Genomic DNA, 21,361 nt, shown 5'->3' with positions numbered 1-21,361 from the left:
CCTTTGCTTTTGGTATTTTTACTCTTTTTTAAGGACATTGTACTCTTTTTAAAAATTATTTTCTAGAGGTTTGGGGAGTCACAAATACTCTATTTTATTGATTTTTAGAGAGGCGAAAGAGAGAAGGAGAGGGGAGAAGCAGGAAGTATCAACTCATAAGTTGCTTCCTGTATGTGCCTTGACCCGGCAAGCTCAGGTTTTCAAACTGGTGACCTCAGTGCTCCAGGTGGATGCTTTATCCACTGTGCCACCACAGGCCAGGCATAAATATTCTTATTAAGATTTCACTTGAAATCCTCAATTAGTGAAAATAGTTATTATCTGTATGCCATTTGATCATTTTATTGGGAATTAATAGTTACAGATTTTTTTCCTTGTGTGTTGGGTATTGAAATCATGACATTTTATGTATTTCCTTTCAGAAATTACTGGGAAAAAATGTTTCGTTTTGTTACTTCTTTAACCTGTTAGTGTAAACAGGCAGAAATTTATAAGGAAGGCTAGTCACAGTATATAATTTTGAGATAATCACATTGTAATTTTAATTCATGGAATCAAATTTTAACTTTTTAAGAAATTGATTTTAGCGACAGGGATTGAGAGAGGCATTTATTTGTTACTTCACTTATTTTTGTATTCATTGGTTGGTTTTTATATGTGCCTTGACTAGGGAATGAACTTGCAATCTTGGTATATCAGGACAATGCTCTAACCAACTGAGCTGTGCGGCCAGGGCATGGAATCAAATTTCTATCAACTAAGTTTTCCTGGATTTCATTTTTGTGGTGGGGGTCATGTAGCATATTCTTAATTGGCATCTTCTGAACTATTAATTATTTAATTTTATTTGTTTATAACTATGTTCCTCCTTTTTCTTTTTAAAGATTTATTGACTTGACAGAAAGAGGAGGGGGACAGCAAGAAGTATCAGCTCATAGTTGCTTCACTGTAGTTGTTCATTGCTTGTGTGTTGTATGTACCTTTACTGGGCAAGCCCAGGGTTTCGAACTAGTAACTTCAGCATTCCAGGTTGATGATGGTCTATCTGCCAAGCCACCACAGGCCAGGCTTTTGAACTATTTAAATTCCATTGTGCATTATATTGTTTCCTGTGGGACAAAAAATTTAAATTGTGAAATACACATGTAAGAATATCATGTAAAATTAAATGATAGTAAAAAAACTGTAGTTCCACCTAGTTTGAGAAATAAAACAGTACCTACCAGTCCTTCTGAAGCTTGTATCATACTGGTTTTTTTTTCACCTGCTGCTTGTAATGCTTCTCTACTACTTTAGTTATTTTGAAATGAGATAGGAATTTTAGCTTTGTGTCCTTACAAACCATTTTCACATTAGAGAGCACACATATATGCCATTTAATTCATCAACTCAGTTCATCTGGATTTGCTGTTTCATGCTAATGTATTCATTACAATCACAGTTTTGCCATTCTGGGTCTTTGTGGATTAGTATTAATTTTAGAAGTCTCTGTTTGTCAGTGCCTTTAATTTAGTGTCTTGATATCCCCCCCCCACTCTCTCTTTCTCCTTGTCCCCTATCTCCTTTCACCTCATTTCTGAAGATATGCTGTACATTAATTTTATGCAGTGATTTTTAGACTGTTTTGTAAGGTTAGCTTCAAAGCCACTTAAGTTCAGTTCCTGGATTGTTTATAGCAGGGGTCCCCAAACTTTTTACACAAGGGGCCAGTTCACTGTCCCTCAGACCATTGGAGGGCCAGACTATAAAAAAAACTATGAACAAATCCCTATGCACACTGCACATATCTTATTTTAAAGTAAAAAAAACAAAACAGGAACAAATACAATATTTAAGTAAAGAACAAGTAAATTTAAATCAATAAACTGACCAGTATTTCAATGGGAATTACGGGCCTGCTTTTGGCTAATGAGATGGTCAATGTCCGGTTCCATATTTGTCACTGCTAGATGTAACAAGTGATGTTGACATGCTTCCGGAGCCGTGAGGCGTGCATCCCACGTCACTGGAAGTAGTACTGTATGTGAGCGATGCCATGCTTTGCGTCTCTCACTGACCACCAGTGAAAGAGGTACCCCTTCCAGAAGTGCGGCGGGGGCCGGATAAATGGCCTCAGGGGGCCGCATGTGGCCCGCGGGCCGTAGTTTGGGGACCTCTGGTTTATAGACTTCATTCTATTGCCATTGAGATAATGTGAGCTTTAAGATTCTTAATCCTGTAAGATTCTCAGGATGATGGGAAGTCTCTGTGGTAAGGATGAGTAGATGCTTTTCACTGGCATCTAATTTTTGCTCCGTAATTTATGAGTAACTCCGTTTGTGGGGGAAAAGATGAAAAATTCACTGTAGGTTTTTCTCAGAAAAATTTAAAATATGATTGTATTTTTCATATAATTTTTCTGGAATTTTAAGCTTTAGAAAGAGAATTATATCTATAATTGGCAAAGTACATTTGATGTTTGCTATTATAGCCTTATTGTTGTAAAACTCACCTGATACTAATTTATTTTGTGTATGTAAAAGATGTCAGAGTTAGGCTCAGATAATTTTGATGATCCGTAGTCAGATGCATTATCCATTGTGCCACTGGCTCTGCCATACTTAATACCTTCAGATATTTAAAAATAGTTATGAAATAATCTGCTAATTTATAGCAACTTAATAAATTAAAAAGAATACTAATATTTTATTCTGCTTTCTTATAAAGTGCTTTTGTATCAGTAATCTCTTTTCCTCTTGAAACTTTGACGTTCTGAGGGCGTAGGTAGCATTGTAACATTTTTGTATGTGAAAAATACTATTTATTATTAGGCTCTAAACTTTAGAGCCTAATGGGTTTGATAATAATTAGAGTATAGCTAGAGATTTAATGTATATTTTCCCTCCATGGTTGGTGCTAGAATTGAAAAGACTATTTATGTGGGGTAAAAATTGTTAGAAAACCATGTCTTTGAAGTAAAAAATCTTTACACTTGCTGATTCAAATATTATTTTTGCAAGTAAAACTATTTTGATGAAGTAATTTAATGTTTATCCATCCATCTATTCATACATCCCCCCAAAAGGGACCAGTTGGTCCCATGTCTGAACTGGAAAGGTGGTTTACAGAAATGAAATCTGGAATATAGGTAATGAGTTTAGACAGGCAGCTCCTAATTTACCAATAATTAATATATATATATTTATCCCTGTCCTGGAGCTCCTCTTCCAGTTGCTGTTTGGAATACAGACTTAGAGTTTTAAAGAACCTGTGAGTTCAAAAGTAGGAGAAATAAATGAAAAGCAGAAATATTTTGGGGCATTAAATACAGACTCAAATCTAAATTATGACTCACTTCCCTAAAAATGTTTTTCTTCTAACTATCGTAGTAGTGTTTTTTTTTTTTAAACTTTATATTGCATCACTATTAGAATTAGAATTCTACCAGTTAGGGGTTCATTTGGGCTAACTAGTATCCTTGTTGAAAATTACAAATGTCAAACTGAATTATTTCTTTTCAGCCCTGTTGATTTTTCTTATCACATACCTGAAATAAATTACATGGAAGCAATAGGAGTGTTAGGTGGTAATGTAGGAATATACTCTGGGAAGAGATTATTATTAAGCAGGGTGATTGGGATGCCATAATGTAGAGTTTAGGGAAGTACTTGCAGTATGAGTAGAGATGACTAACAGAGGAAAACAACCAATCTTAGCATTTGTCCAGATAAAGAGAATTGGCTAACTTTCTGTGTTTGTTCTTCAAGGTCCCTAGTGCCCATGACCAATAATATCTTTGGGGATCAGTAGGTTTCTTTTGGCTAGCCTGAGAATTTGACCAATATAAGCAACATTATTTTATTAGAAATACTTACTGAATTCTGTAGTATCAATTTAAAAAATATATTGTTAGACTGAACTCATCTATAAGTTAGGGTTCAGCCTGTGCTTTGTCTTTGTCTCTTCTATTATATGCTTTCAGTTGATAACAACAATGAGGTTGTTTTGCTTTCCTGTCAGTCATTTATGGAATTTTCTGGCCAATCATGAAATTATCAATGGGGGCATGATGTAGGAAGTACTGTAAAATAATTACAATAAAATAAAAGAAGCCATTCAGAGAGCAAAAGAGGGCTTGTGGGGCTTAGGGGAGCAGTTGTGAGTAATGTCTCAGACTTCATTTACAAAGGACATTGGTAGATTGACATGTGATTACCTCTGTTAGTAAGCAATGAAAAGTGAATTGATGGAGATTACAAAATGTATACCAGCCCTGGCCAATTGGCTCAGTGGTAGACCGTCCGCCTGGTGTGCGGGAGTCCCGGGTTTGATTTCTGGCCAGGGCACACAGGAGAAGTGCCCATCTGCTTCTCCACCCCTACCCCTCTCCTTCCTCTCTGTCTTTCTCTTCCCCTCCCGAAGCCAGGGCTCCATTGGAGCAAAGTTTGCCCGGGCGCTGAGGATGGCTCTGTGGCCTCTGCCTCAGGCGCTAGAATGGCTCTGATTGTGGCAGAGTGACGCCCCAAGATGGGCAGAGCATCGCCCCTGGTGGGCATGCCAGGTGGATCCCGGTCGGGCACGTGCAGGAGTCTGTCTACCTCCCAGTTTCCAACTTCAGAAAAAAAAAATGTACACCCTTTCTACCAGATAGATTATATAGAATAGTGGAATATTGACTGTTTTATTTCAAGTCTAGAAATGCATTGTTTTCATTGGTAGTAGGCAGATTTCAAAATATTTTTCTCCGTGACAATTGAATACTTTATATTTTGTATCTAATCAGTTTTCATTAATGAAAATTATTTTCAAGTAAGCTTAAATAAATGGTAGTAATGAATTTGAATTCATTTTATCTATGTTTTGGGGATTATAGTTACATTAGATGTTCCTCAATTAGGGGTAAATGTCTTGCATCCTTATCTCTTATCGTAATCTGTTTTTCTTCACACAGTGTTATAGTTTTGCTGCTGGACTCTTCTCCCTTCCCCCACCCCATCAGGATGATATGAGCCTTGAAAGAAGACGATGCATACAGGTGACTCAAATTTTAAAATACAGTAAAACTTTGGCTGGCTGAGAGAATGTGTATTATGAATGGGGGGGGGAGCTTTCTGATAACGTCAGTGGGGATGGGGAGAATTATTTAGATCAGTAAAGCAAACTTTTAATTGGGATATTTAATTTGACTTTGGGAATCAGTTTGATAATTAGTGATTTTTAGTGGTATTAATACAAATATAGCTTAGTAATTGCTAGTACTTGACCTTTTAAAAAGTGGATTGTTGACTAATACTTCGAGAATTGAAGTATTTCTGTTAAAAATAAATGTGTCCCTTTATGATTGAATACATGTTTCCCCCAGATCCCTTTTAGAATAGAGCAGCAAGTCTTTTAAAGGCATAGGGAGTAGACATTTGTAGCATATCTGAAGTTAAATTAAGGATATTACACCTGTATGTATGACTCTTTAAAAATACGGTATGGGAGTTTGTTTCTTCTTTTTTTACTCCCTTCTACCCTCCCACTCTTTCTTCCTTCCTCTCTTTGTTAATTCACTCCCTCCTTCCCTTTCATCCTTTTTGTCATATAATTTATATAAGAGAAAGTAGTATGAAATCATTTTTGAAAGAATATCTTTGACTGCTTTATAATGGAGGTGCTCTTTTCGTACATGGAAAATTTGAGGCTAATCCATGTATGGTTATGTTCAAATTCCTGAAAATGTAGTATAACTAATGGATAAAGTGTTACTAATTTTGTACTTTTCTTAAATCAGGCTGATTGTGAGGCATTTTGTTGGACCAGGTGGCTTGTATTTATAGACTTTGTCAGAGATAATCTTACTTGATTATATTTATAAATTGTTTGAAAATATGGTCTTTAACTGGAAAAGAAGTAACTAGATAATTCTTGGATATTGGTTTTTGTTTTTGGTGATTTTTGTTCTCAAAAAGAAAAAAATTAACATTTTTTGACTTTAGAGTGGTATTTAAAAAAATCTCAGGTGTACCATTTTGTATGAAGTGTGCTTGAATACATTTGCAAATTAAATTATAGACCTAATATTTTACATTCATGAGGAACTCAAAGAATATGATGGTGATTCTTTATTTATTTATTTATTTATTTATTTATTTATTTATTTATTTTTATTTTATTTTTTTCTTTTTTTTTTTCTGAAGCTGGAAACGGGGAGAGACAGTCAGACAGACTCCTGCATGCGCCTGACCGGGATCCATCCGGCATGCCCACCAGGGGCTACGCTCTGCCCACCAAGGGGCGATGCTCTGCCCCTCCGGGGCGTCGCTTTGCCGCACCCAGAGCCACTCCAGCTCCTGGGGCAGAGGCCAAGGAGCCATCCCCAGCGCCCGGGCCATCTTTGCTCCAATGGAGCCTCGGCTGCGGGAGGGGAAGAGAGAGACAGAGAGGAAGGAGGGGGTGGGGGGTGGAGAAGCAAATGGGCGCTTCTCCTATGTGCCCTGGCCGGGAATCGAACCCGGGTCCCCCGCACGCCAGGCCGACGCTCTACCGCTGAGCCAACCGGCCAGGGCAATTCTTTTTTTTTTAATTAATTGAGAGGCGGGGAGGCAGAGACAGACTTCCACATGTGCCCCAACCAGGATCGACTCTGCAAGCCCTGTTTGGGGCAATGCTCTGCCTATCTTGGGCTGCTGCTCTGTTGCTTGGCAACTCAGCTATTTCAGAGCCTAAGGTGAGGCCACAGAGCCATCCTCAGCATCTGGGGCCAGCTTTGCTTGAACCATTGTGCCATAGCTATGGGAGGAGAAGAGAGAGAGAGAGAGAGAAAGGGAGAGATAAGAGGGGTAGGGGAGGGATGGAGAAGCAGATGGTCACTTCCCCTGTGTTCCTTGAGAGCAGCGGTTCTCAACCTGTGGGTCGCGACCCCGGTGGGGGTCGAACAACCAAAACACAGGGGTCGCCTAAAGCCTGCCGAGGTCGTGACCCACAGGTTGAGAACCGCTGCTTGAGAAGGAATTAAACCTGGGACTTCCACATGCAGGGCTGACATTCTACTGCTGAACCAATTGGCCAGGGCCATTTCTTTCTAAGTACTTGATTGAGTAATCACCTCTAATCCATCTCTCAGGCATGCACATATATATTTGCCTGTACATTAATTAGACATACACTATGTACACATTGTGGCTGAGTGGCTGATAAAATCAACATGCGTATCACTATCATAGATAAATAAATAGGAATAGTTACAGAGAAAATTTGAAAATTTTATGAAAATTTTGTTGTCAGATTTTATAAGTTTGACCTTTTGGTGCAGGAACAGTTTCTCAGCACTGCCTGCTCCCGGATTGCTCCTTGGGCACTAGACTGCACATTGGCTATACCAAGTAGATGCTCACTTTCAACTGAGGTCAGTAGAGGAACAAAGTGCGTTTGGGGTGTCTAATAGATTTATTCATGAATATTAGTAATTTTGGAGATTTTTTTCCTTATGAAAATTTGAGCATGACAAAGTTGCTATTTTATTTTTAGTTTATCTTCATAAGATATAAAGAGTTTCCAGAAAGCTCTCACTCTCTTGAAAGGCTTATGAATGAAATGAAATATCTAAAGAGTAAATAGAGTTTATAGAAACTGTCTAGTTAATTTTATGAATGCAAGATGACAACAAAATTCTACAAGATTAGATTTATGATATAATTCAGTCTCCCCTACTTGGCCTTGTATGCTTTAAAATTTTTCAACATTTATTGGCTTATAAAGCAGAAAACCCAAAAAAGAAAATCTGGCTCTCTTGAATACATGTATTAGCTGCTGGTGTACTTCCCTTTCAACAATTTGAAAGTTAATAATTGTTTTGAACATAAAATTAATAGCTTTTCTAATCATCCTTAATGAATGCAGCAGTTTGCTCTTGTTTTCTTGTGCACACATTTATTATACTTCAGCTGGTAGAATTTTTACCACATAGAGGCTCACAAGGCATTTTCAATGAAATTTATTTCTAGAATGCTATGCTCACTTCAAAGAGATTATTGTTTGCCCCAGGCATTCATGGCACTGACTTTTTGTTGGTTAGATGTGATGATACCTCATTCTCCTACCATTTCATTGATTGAGTGCAGATTCAGCGATGCTAGAAGGATGTTGCAGGTAGGCACTGACTGGTTTTCCAGAAGCCAAAGCTTTATAACTGATTTTTACTGAAGATCAAGCCAAAGTCAACCATTTATGTGTCTCTAATACATGTATTTCTTGGTTTGCCTGTTTAATGTGAGGGTCTTTACATATTTAACATATAACTAGAATATAAATGAGGTAAAATTGGATTTTTAAAAAAATTTTTGGATGAAAAATCATTTGTGACAAAACAGTTATTTGGCTAACATTTGCTTTGTACCAGGTACTGTAATAGATACTGTACCCACAAGGATACCTGTGCTTAGGAATCAAGGAACACATTTTATTTGGAAGAGGGAACACATATGTAAACAAATGAAGCAATGGATGTTTATGGTAAATTTTTAAGACTTATTGAATTCAAGGCATCTAGAATAAAAGCAGAAAACACTTTCTGGTTAATAGCAATCACAATAATGGCTTTATCTGACATCTACATATCAATGTTTTCAAAATCTTTGTGTCTACACTTCTCTCCTGAGTGCCCAACTCATGGAAAAGTGCCCTCTGGGTATCTCTCCTGAGCTCACCCCCCTCATCGCCCAGTTTTTACTCTTAGTGATAAGTGACCATTCTACTCACACCATCGTCTTGGAGCAATTCTTTACCACTTTTGTATTAAGAGGTAACCAAATTCAGTTTATTTAAAATGTAGAGTCACTTACTTCTGAGATTAAATTTGGAAGATGGACTACATCAGAAATTATTGTGCACATTAACAGAAAGGCTCTTGCATTTTAAAAATGCATTTGATAGAAGGTCCTTCCCTCTCCTTTATTTTTTATTTATACCCATTAACATTTAATGGAATATTATTTGGGAAAAGCTGTGGATATAGCAGTTGATATCATTCTTCTTGTTGTTGACATGGGCTTTTTTAACAACTAAAATTGTTTTTTAACAATAGTGATAAGTTAGTCATTTAAAGCTTGAAATAGTTCTAGAACATATAAAACTATAACTCTTTGAGGATGAATAGCCTTAGAAATTTAAATTGTGCTCATTTATTCTCATTTCATATATATATTATATATATATATATATGAATTTATCTGTTTAAAATAATTTGATGTGGCAGTTTTTAATTTTAAATTCTCTAACTTATTTTAAAATGTGAGTTTTGAGGGGAAAGTATGCATACTCAGTGATCACAGGAATGTGGCCTATTATATAGAATAATTAGAGAGCAGATGTGTAAATGTAAAAATATCAATTTCTTTACTCCCATTCACATGCAGGATACATTGGGCTGGGGGAATAGAGGGTTTGTGCATTTTTTTGCACAATTTAATATTTGTGCACGTAGTGCCAATTTGCCTTCTTTTGAAATTGTTCTTCACATGGTACTGTGTATGTGGTCTTTTTTTTTCCTCCTTTCTTTTTCATTTCTTAACCCCAAGCAGTCTGATTTTGCTCTTAATAAGTTATTATTTTTGGTGAATGGTTAATTCAATGGATTTATTTTTTGTTTTAAGGTTTTTACTTTTCACTTTGTTTATTTATTTATTTGTATTTTTCTGAAGCTGGAAACGGGGAGAGACAGTCAGACAGACTCCCGCATGTGCCCGACTGGGATCCACCCGGCACGCCCACCAGGGGGCGATGCTCTGCCCCTCCGGGGCGTTGCTCTGTTGCGACCAGAGCCACTCCAGCGCCTGGGGCAGAGGCCAAGGAGCCATCCCCTGCGCCCGGGCCATCTTTGCTCCAATGAAGCCTTGCTGCGGGAGGGGAAGAGAGAGACAGAGAGGAAGGAGAGGGGGAGGGGTGGAGAAGCAGATGGGCGCTTCTCCTGTGTGCCCTGGCCGGGAATCGAACCCGGGACTTCTGCACGCCAGGCCAATGATCTACCACTGAGCCAACTGGCCAGGGCCTCACTTTGTTTATTAAGTAATACACAATCACTGAAAATGTAGAAATTTGGAAAAATACACAGCCAAGTAAAAGGAAGTATTTCTAAAGTTCTGCCGTCCACTGCATGTTCTCTTCCAGTATTTTGGTTTTCATGCCATTTTGAGGAGATCATCCTGAATATTCATTTATGTTGGTGTACTTGGTTAGAATCTTTTTTGTATTGTATATACTTTTTTATTGACTATGATTATATCATAAACATTTCCCTATGTCATCAAAACCTTACTGAAGCAGTGCTCTGCTGTCACTTTGACCTTGGAGCAAATCTAGAGCATTCAGAACCATAACTTTTCCTTTTAGCTTACTCATTTTAGAGATGGGGGAGAGAGAGAAAGAAGGGTGGAAGGAACAGGAAGTGTCAACTACCATGTGTGCCTTGACCAGGCAAGCCAGGGGTTTTGAACCAACGACGTCAGTGTTCCAGGTTGACACTTTATCCACTGTGCCACCACAGGTCAGGTACAGAACCATAACTTTTTGAGGGTGAATTATTTTAGAAGTTTATTTTATTTTAATTAATTAATTTTTATGTGAGAGGATGGGGTGAGACAGATTCCTGCATGCTCCCTGACTGGGATTTACCCAGCAATGATGCTCGAACTAGCTGCGCTATCCTCAGCACATGGTGTTGACACTCAAACTAATCAAGCCACTAGCTGTGAGAGGCAAAGAGAGAGAAGGGGCAGAGGGAGGGGGAGAGAAGTTTATAGATGGTTGTTTCTCCTTTGTGCCCTGACTGGGGATTGAATTGGGGACTTCCACACGCCAGACCAAGGCTCTATCCACTGAGTTAACCAGTCAGGGCCTCTAGAAAATTTCATGGAAAGCATAAATTCAAACAAAGAAGTCTGAGAAATACGATAGCTCAGGAAAGCTCAATTTAAAAAAATATATTAAAAATGATAACTAGCCCTGGCGGTCGGCTCAGTGGTAGAGCATCAGCCAAACGTGTGGATGTCTTTTGTTCGATTCCTTGTCAGGGCACACAGGAAAAGCTACCAAGTGCTTCTCCACACCTCCCCCTTTCTTTCTCTCTCTCTCTCTCTCTCTCTCTCTCTCAACCATGGCTAAATTGGAGCAAGTTGGCTTTGGGCGCCGAGGATGTCTCCATGACCATCACCTCAAGCACTAAAAAATGGCTCTGCAACAGAGCAAGGGCCCCAGATGGGCAGAGCATCGCTGCCTAGAGGGCTTGCCAGGTGGATCCCGGTCAAGGAGCATATGGAAGTCTGTCTCTGCTTCCCTTCCTCTCACTAAATTAAATAAATAAATAACACCTAAACTAGAAGGAACATGAGAGTGAAAAAACAATAGAAAATTTCTTCAGTGAAACAGATGAATAGGAAAAGAAATTAAACAAAAGAAATGGAAGAAAAATAAACATTCTAGAAAAAGTGGCAGTTAAGTAAAAATAGGCAAAGAAGTCTCAACATACAAATAATAAGAGTCTGAAGAAGAAAATAAGACCCAAAGTGAGGTTCAATAAATACTGGTAATTATAATTCAGGTAAATTCCCTGAAGTTAAAAATAATGCCAGTATATTTGGAAAGGGCATGTTGTATAGTTGGATAAATTGATCCTGAAAAGACCTATGTATAGACATACTCTTTAAAAATTACTGGACTTCAAAGACAATTCTTAGGGTGTTGAGGCGAAGAACACAAGTAATTATTAAGGTGAAGAATATTAGCTTATGTGATTTTGATAGCATCGTTTGCTGCCAGAAGCAATGGAGTAACTTCTGATATACTCAAAGAAAAGAGTCAGGAGTTTTATATCCAGCTAAACTGACCAAAGTATCAAGACAGGGGACAGAAATGTTATGCAGATAAGTGTGAATTTGTGGACTATTATTTCTTTGAGCCACTTCCTAAGTACTACACTGGAGAATAAACTTAGGCAACCAGAGACTGACTGTAGGGACATTGATGTAAGGGGTACATTAAATAGATACTTGTAGATCTTAAACTAAATGATAGTTATGAGTGAATGCAATATGCAAAGGCTGTATTCTCTACAATGAAGATACATTATAAGTTTTAAAAAGTAGAATAATGTTGCTGATTTATGGTTATTAACAGGGAATAGTAAAATATATTACTTCAAGTGAGATGCTGGAGAAGAGAGGGGGAAAGTGTATTAAATTTCATTGATTTTCCCTGCTGGGGAATCAGTAGGTCATACTCCTTTACCTTTTTTTTTCTAATTTTTAAAATTTTTTTTAGAGAGAGACAAATAGGGAGAGATATTGAGAAGAAACAGCTTATAGTTTCAACACTTTTAGTTAATTGATTGCTTCTCATACGTGGCTTGACGGGGATTGAGGACTTTAGCCTAGTCAGTGACCCCTTGCTCAAGCCAGTGACCTTTGAGCTCAAGTCAGTGACCTCGGGATTTCTAGCCTTTGTCCTCGGTGTTCTAGGTCAAACACTCTATCCACCGTGCCACTACCTGGTCCGGCTCCTTCACCTTTGTTAGACACATGATGAAAAGAAAGGAAAAGAGAAGTGATTTGAGGTAATCATGAGAACATACAAAGTTTCCAACCTCAGTTTCTTTACATGGGGAATAAGAAGCATAAAAATGGCAATAATACCTCATAATACATTCAGTGCAGAGTACATATGTGGCATATGCTTAGGAGATGTGCTCTATTTTTATTATTTCCCCTCCCAGTTGTTACCATACTATTTATTATATATGTGAGGCTTGCATTTTCTTAAACTTTTTCTTTATTTGAGAAATTGCCATGTGTTCTGAAATTACACATTGTCTTCATTTTTATTTGTTCTTCCTGTATTATCATATTTTAATAGTCAACTCAAAGTTATATCTAATTTACCTTAAAATTTTTGTTGAAGGACTTTTGTTTATTAGGCATTAGAATTATGCTGATTTTTCTACCTACTGGAATTATTTGGAAAGGGTTTGCCAGGAGCGTGGTAGACAGGGAAAAACAATGACAGAGTTGAAGTTTTTTTTTCTAGGAAACAAGTTAGCTGAAAAGTTTACATCTTGTTTTTTCCATGCTGATGTACTTGAAATGTTTGTATAACATCAATTTTAACATGAATACAGTAGGAAAATATTTTGTTACAGTTATGCAAATTTATTGTTGAAAGATATCTGTGATACTTAGGCTCTCTCTCTTCACCATTAAATAAAACATGACATGATTATAATTTTTTTTCTCAAAGAGCAGGGACTTTTTCCTACCCCCTATTTTTTAAATAAGTATGTGCGTGTGTATAAATCTTAAAAAAATTTACTTATCATAAAATTCATGCATTTTATGAATAAGTTTTAGTTTTTCATGAATTTATACAGTTATGCAGCTATCATCAATGCAATCCAATAAATTAAAAATAATTTAAGTTTGGCTAGAACTTTTGTAAAGAAGAAAATAGCCTGACCAACGGTGGCGCAGTGGATAGAGTGTTGGACTGGGATGCGGAGAACCCAGGTTCGAGACCCCGAGGTCGCCAGCTTGAGCGCAGGCTTATCTGGTTTGAGCAAAAAGCTCACCAGCTTGGACTCAAGGTCGGTGGCTTGAGCAAGGGATTTCTTGGTCTGTTGTAGCCCCCTGGTCAAGGCACATATGAGAAAGCAATCAATGAACATCTAAGGTGTCGCAACGAAAAACTGATGATTGATGCTTCTCATCTCTCTCCATTCCTGTCTCTCTGTCTGTCCCTATCTATCCCTTTCTCTGACTCTCTGTCTCTGTAAAAAAAAAAAGAAAAAGAAAAAATAAACACCACAAATAGTCCTGATAGAGAAGATTATTGTGATTTTTCTATTGTACAATTTGCCTGTTATTTTATGTGCATGTGGCTCCTTGAAACAATATTAAAGAAACAAAATTAGGGTTATATTTTACTGACTTTATAGTTTCTTAAATTTAAACATTTCTGTAACATTTTCTTATGTAGTATCATTTTTAATGGCTGATTAGTATTCTATAGGTCAGTTGCTATTTAACCTATTACCTATTGTTACTAATTAGTTAATAAATAATGTTTAAATGAACAGTGTTGTGTTCATCTTTGATTTATTGCCTGAGGTCTGATTCCTAGAAGTTGAAATTGTTGAGTTAGAGGATATGTATATTTTTTAGAGTTTTGATACTAAAATTAAAAGTACAATTTATGATTCTTTTTTTTTTTTTCTGAAGCTGGAAATGGGGAGAGACAGTCAGGGATCCACCCGGCACGCCCACCAGGGGGCGACGCTCTGCCCCTCTGGGCGTTTAGCGCCTGGGGCAGAGGCCAAGGAGCCATCCCCAGCGCCCGGGCCATCTTTGCTCCAATGGAGCCTTGGCTGCAGGAGGGGAAGAGAGAGACAGAGAGGAAGGAGGGGGAGGGGTGGAGAAGCAAATGGGCGCTTCTCCTATGTGCCCTGGCCGGGAATTGAACCCGGGTCCCCCGCACGCCAGGCTGATGCTCTACCGCTGAGCCAACCGGCCAGGGCCAATTTATGATTCTAATAGCAGTTATATATAAGAATTTCCCCATACTCTAGAATTCAGGGTACTTTAAAATGTTTGTCAGTTTGGTAAGACAAAACATAATTTAATATTTTAATTTGCATTTGTTTGAATATTAGTGAGATTGAATATGTTTCCCTTATTTGTTACTCATATGTACTGTGAATTTCAATATGCTTTGATGATATTTCTCTGGGGTTTGTTATTTCTTGTTAATTTATGACTTCTTCATTGAACCTTTACTTTATGCCAAGAACTATTCTAATGACCTATATTTATTACTTCATTGTCTCTTGATAACTTTGAGACAGGTGTAATGATTATCCCAGGTCAGGTAGCCTGCCCCAGGTCACAACTAGTAAAGGATGGAGCTAAGATGCAAAGTCAACACCATGACTCCTGACTCTTGACCACTATGCTCCTGCTTTGTTTCTTGCTGCTAATACATTTTTCAGTTTGCATTTGTGCTTTATTTTCATTCATCATATCATAGTATACAGGAACTTTGTATTGGAAGGACGAGGTCTTATTTATTAGTGTAATGCTTGGAACATAATTTATTCTTAGATATTTGTAGGATATGTGAAAATAAACTCATTAACTATCTGTTGATGGTGGTGATCTTTTATATTGTGTATTATATTTCCTCTTTTAAAGGAATTCCCAGGGACTTCATAAATAATTTACTCTTTGGCTTTGCTAAAATACAATAAGCTTATCTGTATTAGCTTTTCTGGAAAGTCTGTGGAAGTAATTACTGCTTTAAAAAGGAACATGTGTTCTTTAACAAGCAAATATGAGTCGTGAAGTAAGTGTATTATCAACAATAATTTGAATTGTATAGTCAAGTGAAATAAAATCTTTGTTTTTATTCTAGGAATAATGTGATGTAGTTTGGTTTTTGGAGTTTTAGAAAATGGATAGATTTGTCCTGTAAACCCTGTTGCCCAACTGAAGAACCTGAACTTCAGGTTATCATTTTCTGTTATCATCTCTCTCAAGAGTGCAGATTTGGTTTGTGTTGAGACATTATATTGACAAGTCTCAGTTCAGTGAGTTGAATTGGGGTCCTGGCAAGAAGATTCTAATCCTTCCAGTGCCAGGTTGAGATGGCACTGATCAGCAGTATGGACATGTGCCTCTAGACTTTTCTAGGCAGTTGGGTTATTATTTCCTAAGCAGGTAGATTAATATCTTCACAGGGCATTTCTTTGCCCGTAGCCTAGGGTGACTGCCTATCTGTATTTGAGTTGCTGGGACTCTGTGTTGACTGTGCACTGGAGAGGCTGACCATGCAGCAGATAATTAATTGTTTGGTAATAATCATGCCAACTTCTGCCCTTCTTTCTACTCCAGTTTCCCCTTTGCACCCAGAGTGACACCTGCCACTTTTGCTGTGGTTCCTGGTGCCAGCTTTCGACACTTTCAACACTAGGTCTTTCTGACATTTTTTTGATTATTGGCATGTTTTCATTGACTTTTTGTCTTGAAATCTGCCAGAATCTTTGGTTCACTGTTGTCTCTCATATACTTTAGTTAACTGATACTATCTTTTGTGATTCTTTACTGCTAATTGGTGGATATTATGGAGGATAAGAACAAGTAGGTTTGATCTATCTAGTGTTTTAAATTTTCTTTTTAGAAGTACCCTCGTTCCCCAGTTTAGGAGACTGAGCCTTTTAGGTGTGGTCTTGTTCCTACACTTAAGGAACAATCTGGTAATCTTAAAGGATTTGTTTCAAGCATTCTCCCAGTTGTGGCTGTCCTTCGTTCTCTGTTCACTGTGAATTCTGGTGTAGCATATGTTTAAGAACTAGGTGGCCTGACCAGGTGGTGGTGCAGTGGATAGAGCATTGGCGTGGAACACTGAGGACCCAGGTTTGAAACCCCATGGCAGCTGGCTTGAGCCCAAAGGTTACTGTCTTAAAGCCCAATGTCACTGGCTTGAGCAAGGGGTCACTGGCTTGGCTGGAGGCCCCCGGTCAAGGCACATATGAGAAAGCAATCAATGAACAACTAAGGTGCTACAGCTATGAGTTGATAGTTTTTATCTCTCTCTCTTCCTGTCTGTCATCCTTTTTTCTAAAATCAAAACAAAACAAAAGAAACAACTAGTTGACCTTCAAGGTCTTAAAACTATTCTCATTTTCTTATGACATGGAAATTGACAGGAAAACATTTATTGCAGTTTATGTAGACGAATATGCTAAAGAAGACGAAACTTCTGTTTTTTTTTTTGTCTTGATAAGCACAATACAAAAAGGGGTTTTAACCACAAAGTTAATGTGCAAGAATCTTTTTTTGTTTTAGCAATGTGCATTAATTACGAAAACATTTATCTAAATAAACGTTGGATAAGTCAACTTTTATGTTTTCATGATACTTGAATGAAGGAGCAAAAGTATTTTTAATATATAACAGTGAGTTTTTATAAATGTTCTAAGTACAGTTTTTGTTTGGGAGGTGAGGAAAGATGACGATGGGACCATTTCCCAAACATGAATTAGTTAATCCACAAGAGTACAGTCCTATTTTTAAAATTTATGTTTATAATCGAGATTTAAATAACAGTTAACCTTCTAATTTTATAAGCAAACTTATTGAGAAGGAGGGGAAATGCATTAAGAATGGCTCATAAATTGGCAACTATAGATATCTATTGGGCTTCTTTAATCTTTTGTAAAAGCTCAATAGTATGGTGGCAACCTTACTTTATAGAATAAGCAATTGCAAACTTGGCCAAAGTAGTTGCTCAGAATTTAAAATATATTTTTCCAGATTAGATGGCTTCAAAATAATATCCACTTGCCATTTTTCAAAACTTTAAAGCTCCATTGTATTTGTACTTAAAATACAAAATCATCGGTACAGCATAATTTGTCATCTGAGATAATCTTGGATGATTTATTACTTGGCATAATAATGGCCTGTTACGCATTGAGAGAATAGAAGCTCTTTATATGTCTTGAGTAATCATTAACTGTAGACAAGAAGTTAGCAGTTTTATTTATTCTAAATATATTTCTTACAATATAGGAGAGAAACTGTAATTGGAATACTGTATTTTTAAAAAGTTAATTATATACTTAGAAAACTTATTTTTTAAGTAAGAATTCTAAAGTACTACATATTTTACATAATAAAGATTCTAATTTAGCAAGTTACTTGTTTTTAAACATACTAGTTTTATTTTTGTTTTGATTTGTTTGTGGGATTTTTTTTTGTTTTTGTTTTTTTGATGGGCCATCATCTTTACCCTAGCTTGCACCCGGCCAGCAAGTAAAAACACACACTGGGCTCCAAAACCCACTCATTCAGTGCTCACAAAGCTACTGACTTATCCGAGTTTCCTAGAATCAAAGGTTTCTAGCTCACCAGACTTACTCACCTCTGTTCCCCATCTCCTTCGTTCTCCCTGCACAAACTGCACAAACTGGCTTCTCGCTCAGCATCCACCATCTTAGCTGCTTCTCCTGGCCTCCTCCACGTGGCCTCTCTCTGCTCTCCTTTCTGCTCTCTCCTCTAATATTGATTTCAGGAACCAAGCTGTTTTTGTATTTTCTGAAGTGAGAAGCAGGGAGGCAGAGGCAGACTCTTGCTTGTGCCTGACTGGGATGTGCCCAACTGGGATGCATCTGACTGGGATCCACCTGGTAAGCCCACCAGGGGGCTTTGCTGTGTTGCAACTGGAGCCATTCTAGTGCCCAGGCTAACTTTGCTCTAATGGAGCCTTGGCTGAGGGAGAGGAAGAGAGAGATAGAGAGAAAGGACCAGGGGGAAGGGTGGAGAAGGAGATGGGCGCTTCTCCTGTGTGCCCTGGCTGGGAATCAAACCCAGGACATCCACACGTGGGCCGACACTGCTACTGAGCCAACTGGCCAGGGCCTGTAATTTCTTATTCTGAAAGTAGTATTCATTGGTATTTTCCTGAACTCCACAATATAAGTAAGTAGCTTTTAAAAGCCTTGAAGATAAATGGAACAACATTTAAATTTAGGGTGTTTTATCCCAGAGCATCTATCACCAGGCAGAAGATGTTTTTTCTAGTTTCCAGGTCCCAGAGGAAAATAAGAGTGCCAACGTTTTAATTTTTGTCCCCTGCAAGGATGGCAAAATTTTGTGATATGTAGAATGTTGAAGAGGTAGACTAGGATACAGTCCTTGATTAAATTGAAAATTCCCTGTTTACTACTGTAGATAGATTGGAAGACAGCATGGGTTAGGATTGCTTTAGCAATGTGGCGGGAATAAGAGAAGCTTGAACTTGGGAGCTGTAACCAAAATATTAAAGGTTTATAGGCAAGAATGTGAATGAAATTGGCTTAAAAAATCTTTCCCTTTTATTTCTCTTGTTTATACCTAGGAATTAAAAGGGGCTTGTTAGGGTCCCAAGTAGTTCAGAAACACACCAAATAAATTGAGATTGAGGGAATAGATTAAATGCTTTGGGTTAGAGAGGGATTTTCAAGCCTTCCTATTGCTTTGGTTAGTAGATGCTGCTGATAAAAGCATGGAAAATGATCTAGAGAGCTAGTCTTTTCAAAACACTTACATTTAAGTATGTGTTCATATGAAAACAAACCAAGAGATTTAGTGATATCTGACTGATAAATTGATTATTCATTGAGGGATACTCTTAGAAGATATTTTGGGAGGCTTTGATTTTCATCTATAAGATCTTTATCTTATGTGCTATTTTTCTAAAGGTATAGTTTTTTGGTTTATAAAATGAGGAGTTACTATTAGATGATATTTAAGGATTCTTTCAGCTTTAAAGTTCAGTTATTGATCCCTCTGCTCCTAAGAAGCTGTTTCCTGTTTGGTTTCATTGGACTTTAAAGTGGTTTTCATCTAGAATCCCTAAGTAGAAAGAACATGAGAAATTAGGAGACAAGTGTGGGTGGTAGGTGCTTGACAATGGTGGAAAAGTGGCTTTAGTTTTCTTTTTTTTTTTTTTTTTTTTTTTTTTTTTCATTTTTCTGAAGCTGGAAACGGGGAGAGACAGTCAGACAGACTCCCGCATGCGCCCGACCGGGATCCACCCGGCACGCCCACCAGGGGCTATGCTCTGCCCACCAGGGGGCGATAATCTGCCCATCCTGGGCGTCGCCATGTTGCGACCAGAGCCACTCTAGCGCCTGAGGCAGAGGCCACAGAGCCATCCCCAGCGCCCGGGCCATCTTTGCTCCAATGGAGCCTTGGCTGCGGGAGGGGAAGAGAGAGACAGAGAGGAAAGCGCGGCGGAGGGGTGGAGAAGCAAATGGGCGCTTCTCCTGTGTGCCCTGGCCGGGAATCGAACCCGGGTCCTCCGCACGCTAGGCCGACGCTCTACCGCTGAGCCAACCGGCCAGGGCTTAGTTTTCTTAAGGTGGAAAATAATTGGCAGTGATAGAAATAGAACCAACATGCAGTTTTCTTTGAATCTGATGCTGGAAATCTCTGTTAATTCAGTGTGTCTTACAAATGCTAGAAGTTTTTTGGGGGACATTTACAGACATTCTATGGAAAATATCTTTAAAAATCACTAACTTCTTGGTGTGGGATGATCTGTTCTTCATTTAGAAGATAATTGCTAGGATAGGTGGAACAAGTTGATCTATTTTAAAATAAAAATGGTATCTTTTATAAAGATACAATTATAAGGTACAAATGAGAACTATGTCTCCTTGACATGTTTCAAAGCATTTCTCTGAATATGTGAGATTAAAGAAATTCTCTCAACCATTAAAGATTGTCAGAACACTGATGTTCTTCAAAACTATCTTTGTAGCTGTTAGTATGTACTGATAGAGTAGTATGTTTTATTTACTATTAGAATTTTTACATATGGATATAATATGCTTATATTGTGGCTCTACCTTAGTTTAATTTGGTTCCAAGAAATGAGTATTATTTATGTAGTCTCAATTTATTTATTCTAAGCCTTGTAGGTTAATACTTAATTTGGGTTTTATTATTTTTAAATCATTTTTGAACTTAACATGTCATCAAAAACAAAATGTTACTTCAATCTGATAAAGCCTGTGAGACTCCTAGTAAGCTGTGCGTTCTGTTATGCCCATCTTTTATTTAGTCTTTTCATAGTAGTATAAAAATGCTTTGTAGGATTTTTCTATAGTGTAATGTTTGAGAATCTTTTTGAATGTATAGAAAGACATTTACAGAATAGTCACTTTTGAGTTGGTGGGGGGAAAAGTTGAAGTGTTGATTGCAGCTTCTGTTAGAAAAACATGTATATAGTAAAAAGTTAAAATGACAACAAATACATGAGTTAACTGTATTCTGTGTGTATTACCATTGGATCGTTTTTGGATTAAAGTAGAATTTGATTCTAATCTTTTACAGTTGCTGTTAATTTTGATCTAAACCTGAAAGCGTTAACAGCAACTTGAAAATGTGACAAAGCTCAATTTCATTTCTTGTTTATTGCTTGTTTTCCTATTGGACAATTGAAAGTATCCTTGCCCTGGCAACTAAAATAGGCTATTTGCATAGCCTAGTTTGATTGGCTAGCATTGCGACTAACAGTTCCAATCATATGGTGTAGGTTTAGTGGTAGGCTATGCTAATTAGCTGCTGTTGCTGGGGTTCAGGATGGTTTCCGTGAGCTGTTCTGCTGCATTGTGTTGCCTGGTGAGAGACATTGATAAATGAGTGTTTAATGATCTGCAGCAGTTCCCACTCACTGCGGGCAGGCGAATTTTAGAACAAAAGTGGAAATAAGGATTTAATTGCTCTATTAAATACCTGTAACCAATATATGTGTATTATATTATGGAAGTTAAAGTGTATAAAATCTTTACATAATTAAGTATTTTATAACA

At 37.6% G+C, this 21,361-nt stretch overlaps 1 protein-coding gene across 11 annotated transcripts in view; it reads left to right on the top strand.

The window, feature by feature from the left end:
- DYRK1A (dual specificity tyrosine phosphorylation regulated kinase 1A) overlaps positions 1–21,361 on the top strand; it is a 269,710-nt gene that overhangs the window by 166,529 nt on the left and 81,820 nt on the right. For 8 of the 11 annotated variants that reach the window (XM_066370200.1, XM_066370199.1, XM_066370203.1 and 5 more), the window contains one exon: positions 4,931–5,014. In XM_066370200.1, the coding sequence (XP_066226297.1) occupies positions 5,005–5,014 (10 nt within the window). In that variant the 5' untranslated portion in view covers positions 4,931–5,004. Of the gene's footprint in view, positions 1–4,930; positions 5,015–7,276; positions 7,370–21,361 lie in introns of all 11 variants that reach the window. The other 3 variants (XM_066370208.1, XM_066370207.1, XM_066370206.1) reach the window with 1 other exon arrangement.

This window comes from Saccopteryx leptura, chromosome 2 (genome assembly GCF_036850995.1).
Source record: "Saccopteryx leptura isolate mSacLep1 chromosome 2, mSacLep1_pri_phased_curated, whole genome shotgun sequence".
Taxonomy (NCBI): domain Eukaryota; kingdom Metazoa; phylum Chordata; class Mammalia; order Chiroptera; family Emballonuridae; genus Saccopteryx; species Saccopteryx leptura.
Note: the sequence above shows the minus strand (reverse complement) of the source record. Positions and strands in the feature narration are given on the sequence as shown.